Genomic DNA, 10,507 nt, shown 5'->3' on the forward strand with positions numbered 1-10,507 from the left:
CTGCCGCCGTCACACTCGGTCTGCGCTTGGCACCGTCCTGCTGCGGCGAAGCGCGGCCCCAGCCCCGCACCGCGAGGGCAACGTGCGTCGAACACCTGCGGCTCGGATCTGCGCAGTCAGATCTGATGGCTCTGACAGCACGGCTTTGGCCGCAACGGCCCTTAAGGACAGGAGCGGGGCTGTGCCTTTCCTGCCACGGTGCGGTGGCTCAGCTCAGTGAGCGCTGTCTGATGAGGTGCAAATAGCGCTCTTTAACATCGGGGGCAGAATTCGTCCCCCTGTGCCGGGTAGCAGTGATGTTCATTCGGTTTGTGTAAGTGCTGAGCTGCTGGGGATGCCGGGCGTCCTGTGAGCAAAACTTATTGTCAGTGAGAGACGAATACGTGCTTAGAGCAGTGCAGTGAAATCCCATTCGTTGTGAGAAGTAAAACTTGTTCTTATCCGCTTGGAACGTCACGTTTTCCGTGTTCAGTTTGGTCAGGAATTCTGTCCCTCTGCTCACTCGCTGACCTTTATTGGCTCCGCACAACTCACTGCCCTTTCTACACAACAAGGACTATTCGGTAATTGGAAGACGAAATATTTTGGATCTGCTAAGTTGAGTCACTGCTGTCGGACAAAAATCTTTTCATTCCCAACTCAGCAGCTGCCTAATCCTGTTAGTCACACTCTTGATGCCTCCCTGCTCTTTAGCAGCTTAAATCCCCCAAGCGCTTTCTGGCCGTGGTGATCTCTGGTCCTGTGTCAGAATATGCAGCCCTTCGTGCACGCTGTTTCTATGTCAGCGCTTCGTTCTGACACCGTGAGTCCCTCCTTTGCACGGTCGGATGTTTCCCAGCACCGTCTGAAGAGTTCTTCTGTGTCCGGGTATCTTCTTTTAAACCTTCACATCACACAGAGCTGTCACAGTCAGTGAGATCCTGGGCAAAGTCTAACTCTTCCCGCGAATTGGTTTAAAGGGATGGATTGCAGATTAAGGCTTTGATGCAAAAAAACACTGCACCCGTGTCTCCTGCGCGCACCCCAAAACACGGTGGTAAAGGGGAGGCAGCAGGGAGGCAGCAACGCTGCTATTGCCGACCTCGGGGACCGCAGGACGAGCCGTGCACCGGCGGGTGGGCAGCAGCCCGAGCCCCGCAACCCCCGGGCACCGCGGGGAAGGGGAGGGAGCGCGGCAGCAGCCGGCTTAAAGCGGCACGGAGGGACGGCCGAGCCGAGCTTTGCAAGGCGCTTGTGCCGCTTTAAGGCGGTGCCGCCGTTCCGGGCTCGCTCAGGCACCGGGAAGAGGAACTGGGTTTTTGCACTGCCGGGTCGGGGCGAGCGCTCCGCAGTGCCCCGGCCCGCGGCTTCCCGGGCGGCCCCGGCCCGCAGCGCTCTGCTCGGTGCTTGCTGCAAGGGAGGGATGGGTGGGGAGGAGCTGGGGCGAGGAAGAGCCTCCGCACCCCATTGCCTCCGTCCCGCATCCCCTCCTCACCTCCTTTGCATCCCCGCATCTCTTCTGCACCCCTTTTGCTTCCCCTCCTCAGCCCCTCTGCACCGCATTGCAACCCCCGTGCTTTTCCCTACTGCAGCTGCAAGGGGACTCGCTTGCAAGAGCTGTCTGCTTTCAGAGTGCGTGCTTGAAATAACCTCCTCCCCTTCTCCCTCTCCTCAAAAAAAGGACGCCCCGAGCCCCTCTCTGCCATGATTTTGCTGAGCAGCATCTTGCACCTGCGGCCCCGGCACTGCGGTCCCTTGGCAGGGCTGGGCAGGGGGTCCGGCCCCACAGCAGGGTCCCGCAGGGCGCTGCGCGTGCTGGTGGACATGGATGGGGTCCTGGCTGACTTCGAAGGAGGATTCCTCAAGAAGTTCAGGGCCAGGTATCCCGACAAGCCCTACATTGCCCTGGAGGACCGGAGGGGCTTCTGGGTGTCGGAGCAATACGGGCGCCTGGCAGCTGAGCTGAGCGTGAGTCTGTGCATCCCCCTGTGACTCGTGCAGGGCTGCGGTTCGCTCGTGGGTGCAGGGAGGGTGATGGGTAACACCCAAACTTAGGGACGTGTCTGCATGCAGCAGTGCCTTGTGTCCCCGAAATCCAGCACTTTTAATGCACATCTCCTTTCCCTGCGTGTGTGGATAGAGATGGATACAAGGAATACAGTGGTAGGGTGCCTGCAAGAAGGGGAATGTGCACGGGGCTCAGGATCTCCCATTGGCAAAGCAGCTTGAAGTGCTGAGGGGTTGGTATGCTCTGTAGTTGGGATGGGTGGAAGGAAGCAAGGCATTGTCTATGCAGCAAGGTGGATGATAAAGATTAGACAGAGGTACTGCATGATAATACTTTTTAGTTTTCTGAATCTTAACTTGTTTGAATGTATTAAATGAAATAAGGTCATGTCTGCCACAGTCATGTAAAACCTCCATATCTTGGGCTGAAATAGCAGATCTCCTACAGACCAGCCCTGGAGCAGCTCTGCTTCTATCTTGCTCCCAGATCAGGGGTAAGGAGAGCAGGAGCTGCTCTGTGGCTGCAGCAGCATGGCATGTTCCAGCTCCTCTTCATTGGTGAGCACCATCAGAGGAGACTGGGAAACAGAAGGAAAAGAGCCCAAACAAATGGAGAACAGCAGCATATAGTGCACAGAGCCTGGAAGGGTGGGGAGTTCTGGGTGAAATTGCTCATGGGGAGAGAGAAGCAGCAGAAAATCGGGGTGGAAGTTCTCAGAAGGGCCCATCCTGCTTGGTGCAAGGTGGGATCTCCAGGCTGGGGAACTTCTCCTTCTGCACTGCCATGCTGTAGGGAGCTACTATGGCTGTAGGAGCTGAGCGGGATTTTTTATCAAGATGGGCTCAGTTCTTCCCCCGTCAAGCTTGATTGCAAAATGCTTTTTGACATAAGTGGAAGCAGAATAGCTATGGAAGTCATTGCTGTAAGAAAACACTTCAGTGCGGTTTGAAGTGCTTTGCTGCATCAGACCACATCTCTCAGATGTCTCTTGTGCAGCTACTTTCAGTTCCGTAGAAATAAAACATTGCCCACCAATGTGAGGCAGAGCAGCTGGAGTCCGAATGTCTGCCTGGACCATTGGCGAGCTGCTAGGGTGTTGGTTTTAGTTCAGGAATTTAAGTTCCTTTTCTCCCTATTTCCTCTCCCCAAATATAGCAGCAGAGGTGCTCAGAATCGAGATCAATCCTTCAGGGCAGGGCTCCCATCACATCTTCTCCCAGCTGCTCGGCTGCATTTTAACACTGGGACATGGCTGCTTCCTGTGCCTGCACCCATGCTGTTCCCAGGCTCTCCTCCGCAAGGACCCCGTGTCTGCAAAATAATTGCTTTTCTTGGCAGCTTTCAGACTGCTTCCTGTTTGAGGGAGCTCTGGATGCTGTCCTCGGAGCTGTGCAGCAGGCTCTGCTTTGTCCCAAGGCTTCATTCCTTGTGGTCTCTCTTTGCTTTGCTCTCCCTTTGGACCAGACCAGTGCAACATGGCTGCAAATCTGGATGTTATGTGTTTCAAAAACCATTGCCTGGTGTTGTTCCACTTGCCTGGGCATCCCTGAGGAAGACTATATACATTCATCCTGGCATATATTTCTTCCTAGAATACACAGTCTCCTATGAGAACAGCCTGGCTGATATTTTAAGTGATCTAATGGAGATAAATAGGGCAGAGAGCATCTTGACTTGAACTGCATCACACTGCAGCACAGGAACCAGCCCACTTCAGATGGATCCACACAACACTGCTCCTCCAGACACAGACCTGAAGTTCAGTTTGGTGCTGAATATTCTGTGCTTTGAAGCAGCTTTCTTCCCACATGTCAGGCTGCACAGGCAAAACTAAGCCTCCAACCTAAACTGTACAGGGCGGATGCAGGTCACCAAGAGGGGACCAGAGCCAACTCTACCCCATCTAGCTGTAGATGTCCCTGTTAATTGCAGGGGATTTGGGCTAGATGACTGTTAAGGGTCTTTTTCAACTCAAACCATTCTATAACTATGATCTTTCTCACTGCTTCCATCCATGGAAAATGTGCTCATGCAGAGAGGGGAGCACCAAGAAGCCCTGTGCAGTAACAGCTCTCTTCCTTCTCACAGGAGAAAGCTATCAGCATCTGGGAATCCAAGAACTTCTTCATTGAGCTGGACCCGCTCCCTGGCGCTGTGGAAGCTGTGAAGCAAATGTCAAATTTGGCAGAGTGAGTAGGAACCTTCCCATGGTATTTGGGGTTGGTGGGGGAGCAGCAGTGGCTTTGCAGGATGATCTGCCTCCTGGCAGCAGCGCTCAGTGCAGTGTCAGTGTTGGGAGTGCTGGGCATGGGAGGAAGAAGCAGAAGGTTTGCTGCAAATCAGCCACGTGCATCCCCTTCTCTTCAGCTCTCTGCTCCCAGCAAGGGGAAACGAAAAGGAGAATGTCCTTGTGAGTGTGGGTGCACATCCTGAGAGTGTGATCTTGTGGGTTGATAGCTTAAATCCCCCTGGTCTGTGTGTGGGGGCTGCTTTGATGCCAGACTGGACGTGCAGGGACAGCTCAGGGGGGGCAGGCTTTGGCCACCTAGTGACATTGTCCCTCTTTCTCTCTTGGCAGCACTGACGTGTTCATCTGCACAAGCCCTATCAAGAAGTACCGTTATTGCCCTTATGAGAAGGTGAGCAGTGCTGAAATTTGGCTCCCCTAGCAGTGACACAGCCGTGACATTTCCTGCTCCATCAGAATTATTCCCAAGCACCTTTGTAGTAGTGCTGTCTGTGCTCTGCCAAATGCGTACGCTTGGCCTTTACATTTCATATGATGCCAGAACCTGCCTACATGTAAAAAAGCTTGCGCTCCAGCAGCATCCTTCCCACTGCTGAACCATTTGTGGAGGTGCCAGGGCTGCCCGTACTCATCAGTCCCTTTGCCTTGCAGTATGCCTGGGTGGAGAAGCACTTTGGCCCTGAGTTTCTGGAGCAGATTGTTCTGACACGAGATAAGACAGTGGTTTCTGCTGATCTGCTCATCGATGACAGACCTGATATAACTGGTAAGGGCACAACGGGGCAGCAGGACTGAGCACATATGGGTGGAATCAGAGGTGATGGGTGCTTGTTCCTGCCCTGCTGATGATGCTCTTATTAGGGGAATGTGTCTGCAGGATGCAATGTGCAAGGAGTGCCTTGCAGTGGGAGAACTCATCAATCTGACCTTGCTTTGCAGGGGCCGAGATGAATCCCAGCTGGGAGCACGTGCTCTTCACTGCCTGCCACAACAAGCATCTGCAGCTGGAACCACCCAGGCGCCGGTTGCAGTCCTGGTCTGATGACTGGAGAGCCATTCTGGACAGCAAACGGCTGCCACTGGGCCACGTGGCCTAAACCCTGACCTCTATCCTGGCCTCCATCCCAGCTGCCTGCTCATCTCCTCATGGAGTCCTCCTGGAGGCCGACACCATGGGCAGGTAGATAGACAGATGGTCAGACACATATGGGGTGGGAAAGGAAGGGGACCTTGGAGTAGACTTCAGCCTGGCTGCCCTCTGTGCCATGTTGGACCCACAGTGTCATCTTCCCCCCTCTGGCACGGCACAGACCATCCCTCTGTCCCTCCGTGGTGGAGTAATGCCATGATGGATTTGTCCTCCTGCTGCCATGAATGATCGGCATCCACCCCATCACTGAGGAGCTGCTGCAGCTGAGAGACTCTGGTGCTGATTCAGGAAAGAAGAAGCAGACATTTCATTAGCCAGGAGCTGTAAGAAACTCAGCAAGCCCTCACTGGTGGTGGTCCATGGATTTCAAAGCCAGGGGGCGTGCATGTGATGGCTACATGGTCTGTGCCCCATCTCTCTCCTCCTCATCATGTCCAAAATGAGCCTGACAGGAGAGCTTTGGGTGTGCATCCATCCAGAAATGGATCGGCCCTGGGTGGTACCAACTGCTGGGCTTGGGCAGTGGGACAGTCAATGCACCAAGCATCCTAACGCCACTAGTGCAGAGCTGCATGGGAAAACATAAAACACAAGGTGGTGGAGAAGGTACAGCATTGCAGAGAAGGTAGCAGAGCACTATGGGGCTGGGCAGGGGGCAGGGTGAGGCCACATGCTGCTGCCTGCTTGGGATGTGGCACCTCCCAGCTCCCTGAGCCTGCCCCACCCCCCAAACAGCAGCAACCTTGCACTGGAACATGGCTGCTGCTGCTTCTCCTGGCTCTGTGGAGGAGATGTCATGTTGCAGATCCCTCTGGTTGTGCAGCTGTCATTGCATGCTGCAGAGTCTGCCCACACCATTTGAGATCCCACCGCTGTTCCCTCTGTCCTGCCCAAGGACTTGCTGACCACAGGCGTGAAGTTTCCTGCTGAGATGTGTGGCAATGGTTGGTCATCCTGTGTGCTGCTTGCCTTGCACCTTTATCTTTCCTCTCTTCTCTCATCCCAATCAGCACAAAGCAATCTGAGCCCAGAGCCACATAGCCAACAACAAATTTCAGCAGCAGCTGTCTGTCCCACCACATGTGGGACCTGGGGGGGCTCTTGAAGTTGATACTTCAAATCTGTGCCTTCCCAAGCTGCTGTAGGGCCAGGAGTGAAACCCGAATTGCCTCGGGTCTTTCCAAAAGCAGTCCTGTCTGTTGGGATGGGGCCATTGTGTTAAGACTACACGGTTTGGGAGTGATATCCCACAATGATTTTATTTTATTTTTTCCTGTTCAAACCACTATGTGCTTCAGGTGTGTGTTTGGGCTGTGCCGCCACCTGAGTTGCAGCTTTGCTAAGCATCATGCATAGCATTGTATAGGCTGCGAGTTGGTTTTTTGCCCACTGATACCATGAGCTGCCCAAGCTCTCTAGAGTGCTCTCCCAGCCCATCCTTGAGCTGAAATAAGCTGGCACATTACTGTGGTTGCCCAAATCCAGCCATTAGACAGATCCCAGGGACATAGCTTTCCGGACCCAGCATCCCCTTAATGGGATGCTGGAGCGGCCACAGGGGTTCACAGCAAATGAAAACAGAGCTGGAGTTTCTCCTGTGTCAGGCTCTACATGGACACACAGAAATCCCGTGTGGGTTGCTGTCCTACTGCATCCACCGTGTTCAGGGCTGTGATGCAGTTCTCCATCACAGTGTGGTCCTTTCAGTGCTCAGATGGACTATGCAGAGCTTTTATTTTCAAACATCCATTATAAAACAGAGGCTGCTGAGGACCACTGCAATAGACATCAAGTTTTGTTGGCATCTGGCTTCCCAAAAATCAGAGTTTGGGTTTTGCAGTTTCCCACCTGTGGTTCTGCCTTTGGCATAGGGATGGGATGTTTGCATCCAGGTGCTGGGATCATTCTCCAGGTAGTACATGCCTCATCCCGGGCTCCCCTCCAGCCACAGAGGAAGCAAGCATTGGTGCTGGGAATTGTTTTTTTCCCTACATTTTCACTGCCTTGTGCAGCTTTAAGGACAGTTTGATTTTTCTCTTCCAGTTCAGACCACTGCATTAGATGGTTGGAAGCACTCAGAGATTACGTTTGTGGTTCACTGGTGAATCCAAACCTGCCACTGCTTGAATCCTGCCTAGATGCAATGGCAAGGAAAAATGTGGTACAGCTCATACCTGAGATGTGCATTTCTGAGCCTAAGGGGTAGCACGGGTCGGACCCTCTCCCCCTGATACTGGTGGAAGAATGGAACATTTGCACCAGGGCTGGGATGTGCATTCCCTTGTGCATGTCCCTGGCACTCATAGGGTTAACCAAAGAGCTTAGATTTGGGGCTTTTCCTCTCTGTTGAGCATGAAAGTGGCTACGAAGAGATGCATGTTCCCATTGCCGCACTGCGAAGGAGACGCACAATAAACCTCTCTGTGCCACAGCCTCAGCCTCTCTCTGTGGGCTCAGTGGGCTCTGGGGGGATGCGGCTGCTGTGGGAGACTGGGGGGCACCCATGATGGGTTTGGGACTTCCGGCCCTGGGACACCCAGGGACATCTATTTGCTCCTGGTGAGTTTGGGCAGCGCAGCCTGGACCAGGTGTGCATCCCCCAAAAGCCACTATGGAACCAAAAATCTTGCTGGAGTTGGGGCAGCAGCTCCTCCCCGCTCTCACAGCTGATTTGTAGGGCAGCCTGCAAAGCCCCACTGTGAGCACAGGACCCTGCTATCAGCCCTCAGCCCACACGAAGGATGCTGGAAGCAAGGAAAGCATTTCTTACATGTCAGCACTAAGGGCTGATTTTGGTGTTGCTCAAAAGCTGTGGGCAGCGTGGCCAATGTCATTACCAGGGTGCAGGCACCCCTCTTAAAGTCACCACCCCTATTCCAACCCATTTCAGCACAGCAGGACCTGATGAGGTCGGAGCAAGCGATGCTCGCACTGAGTTATTCGTCAACTTGCTCTCACGTTGGCCAAAGCCCAAATATCTTGAAGCGGGGGAGCGGGGCTGTGGGGTTGGGGTCGAGCCCAGTGATGCCGCACAGGGGGCAGCCCTGACGCAAAGCCTGCGGGTGGTGGGGGCCAACAGCAGGGAAGGAATGGAGGGCTGAGTCACCCGAGTACGCAGGCAGGGAGTGAGCAGAGCAGGGGATGGCTCAGCCCTCGACAGCAGCTGGACGGAGCTTTGGCTGCTGTGCTCCACTTCGGTGTGCAGAGCTGAGCGGGTCTTGCCTGGCGTTGGTGCTCAGAGCCAGGGCCTGCAGTGCGGTGCTGCCCTGTACGCTATGGGCAGGATGGCAGTGGGGATGCAAGAGAAATATCCACTAGAGGGGACTGTGCGATCGTGTGAGGGAGCGTGCAGCTGCCAGCCCAGCCTCAGAGCAAGATCTGGTTCCTTTGCACAGCACCCTGCTCGTCTCGTTCCTGCATCCCAGGAATGCCACCCTTGCATCCTATCCCTGCATCCCATCCCTGTGTCCCATCCTTTCATCCCACTCCTGCACTCATCCCTGTATCCCAGCCTTGCATCCCATCTCTGCATCCCATCCTATATCCAAACCTCACCGCCCCTCAGTGGAATGGAGGAGAGAATCAGAGGACAAATTCATGAAAAACTCATGGATCTGAAGAACTAGGGGGTCTATAGGGTTCACATGGAAAGTATTGCTGGAAAATATGTGGGCTGTGGGCCCCTGGCAGCACAGAGCATCCCTCATCATCCTCTTCCTCCTGCTCCATGCCTCCAGCTTGGCTCACCCTGCCGGTTCTCCCCATGATCCCAATGTGGGATTTTTCATAGCAAATCCCACAAACATCCCTTTATTCACTTCTCCCTCCCATTTATCCCAAAGTGAAGCCCCTTCTGCGGGACGGGACAGTGGGTGGTGAGGGTGTGGGACACCAGAGAGTGTTCTGATGGTTTCCTCTCACCCCTCAGCACCAGGACACATGTTCCCTCCTGCTAGGATTAATGCTTTTTGCTCCTGTTTGTATACAAGGCCTTGAGTAATGCAATCCCTGGAGATGTAAAGCTCCCCGTGCCCTGGCAGTGCGTGGAGGCTGGGAGCTCTCAGCGATGGCTGCAGCGCTTCCCGCGTCCTTCGGGGCTCCGTGCACGTTAACCCTGTCCTCCTGGCAAAGGCCCCACGAAATGTTTGTTTGTGCCTGTGCTGACAAACACTCTGAAGGAACACGCTGCGTAGGGCCTCCACCCCTCCCCAGGACTGGAGCTCACGGCTGTTTCCTCGGCACGAGGCCGCCATGCTGCCAACCCATAACCTGCCAGAGCATCCCATAAGTGGCTCTTCTCTGGGGCTTGGGGTCCTGAAGCAGGAGCATGGCCAGGGGAATGGTTTGGCCCCATTCAGCTCTATAAGTCCCCAGTACAGGAAAACGATGGGGAAATGGATGTCTTTCTATCTGGCACATGCATGGGTACCAACAGGGACGCAGCCGGCAAACCACACGCATGTGATGCTGCAAAGTAAAACAGAGAAAACATGAGGCTGCCAGCGCAGCAACAGGACCTGCTCCCATGGTGGTGGCAGCTGGTGTGTGGCAGGACAGCTTGGTCCATTCCCTCCATCCCTCCCCACAGCATCCCAGTTTGGTGGGACAATGCTGGGGACCGCCTGAGTGTCACCGCTGTCACAGGGTGCTGGGCTGCACCCCTGCTCATCAGCCCTGTGTTCCTGGTGGCTCAAAGGGCTTCAGAAGTGCACAAGCATTTAGGTTTGTCTGTTCACAAGGAGCCATGAATGCTTTTGTATCTCTCCTCCCATCCTCACAGCCCCCACCGTGACCCAGCCCCCACCCAGCCCAGCTGCTTTCCACATCCACCCGCCACATCCAACCTGTGTTGGCACAGCACCCGTGTTGCACATGCAGCATTGTTTCCCCAAAACCCAGGAGGGCAGCAGCAGCCCCATGCAGCCTGCACAGCCATCAGAGCAAACCAGCTCCATCCTGCCCAGAGCCGGCTGCTTCGTTACCAGCTAGCTAATTCTTGCTTCTTCTTCTACCCAAGCATTGGCAGGAGGGAGGGGAGAACAAAACAGCCCTCCGGGGGAAGTTACCTTATTAATTAACGAGGCTGAGAGCTTTGCAGGGATTGTGCAGAAGAAGAGAAAAA

The 10,507-nt window shown here is 54.5% G+C and overlaps 1 protein-coding gene across 2 annotated transcripts; it reads left to right on the plus strand.

The window, feature by feature from the left end:
- Positions 1–1,303: 1,303 nt before the first annotated feature.
- Positions 1,304–7,816, plus strand: NT5M (5',3'-nucleotidase, mitochondrial). Of its 2 annotated transcripts, XR_795368.2 has the most exons (6): positions 1,304–1,947; positions 4,076–4,176; positions 4,566–4,626; positions 4,887–5,001; positions 5,175–5,415; positions 5,516–7,816. XR_795368.2 is itself a non-coding variant. In XM_003210615.4 (5 exons), exons 1-5 carry the CDS (start codon positions 1,684–1,686, stop codon positions 5,330–5,332), a joined length of 699 nt encoding a protein of 232 aa, XP_003210663.2. In that variant the 5' UTR covers positions 1,304–1,683; the 3' UTR covers positions 5,333–7,816. The 2 variants fall into 2 exon arrangements, 1 of the variants encoding a protein (XP_003210663.2); XM_003210615.4 differs by having other exon boundaries at positions 5,175–7,816.
- Positions 7,817–10,507: the final 2,691 nt, after the last annotated feature.

The sequence above is a fragment of the Meleagris gallopavo genome, chromosome 16 (assembly GCF_000146605.3).
Source record: "Meleagris gallopavo isolate NT-WF06-2002-E0010 breed Aviagen turkey brand Nicholas breeding stock chromosome 16, Turkey_5.1, whole genome shotgun sequence".
In the NCBI taxonomy this organism is placed as follows: Eukaryota; Metazoa; Chordata; class Aves; order Galliformes; family Phasianidae; genus Meleagris; species Meleagris gallopavo.

Excerpts from the sequence above, each read along its gene's own strand:
- NT5M (XM_003210615.4), top strand. The coding sequence starts at position 1,684 with ATGATTTTGCTGAGCAGCATCTTGCACCTGCGGCCCCGGCACTGCGGT. Across the intron at positions 1,948-4,075 it reads GCCTGGCAGCTGAGCTGAGC|GAGAAAGCTATCAGCATCTG; the intron begins GTGAGTCTGTGC and ends TCCTTCTCACAG. Across the intron at positions 5,002-5,174 it reads TGACAGACCTGATATAACTG|GGGCCGAGATGAATCCCAGC; the intron begins GTAAGGGCACAA and ends CTTGCTTTGCAG.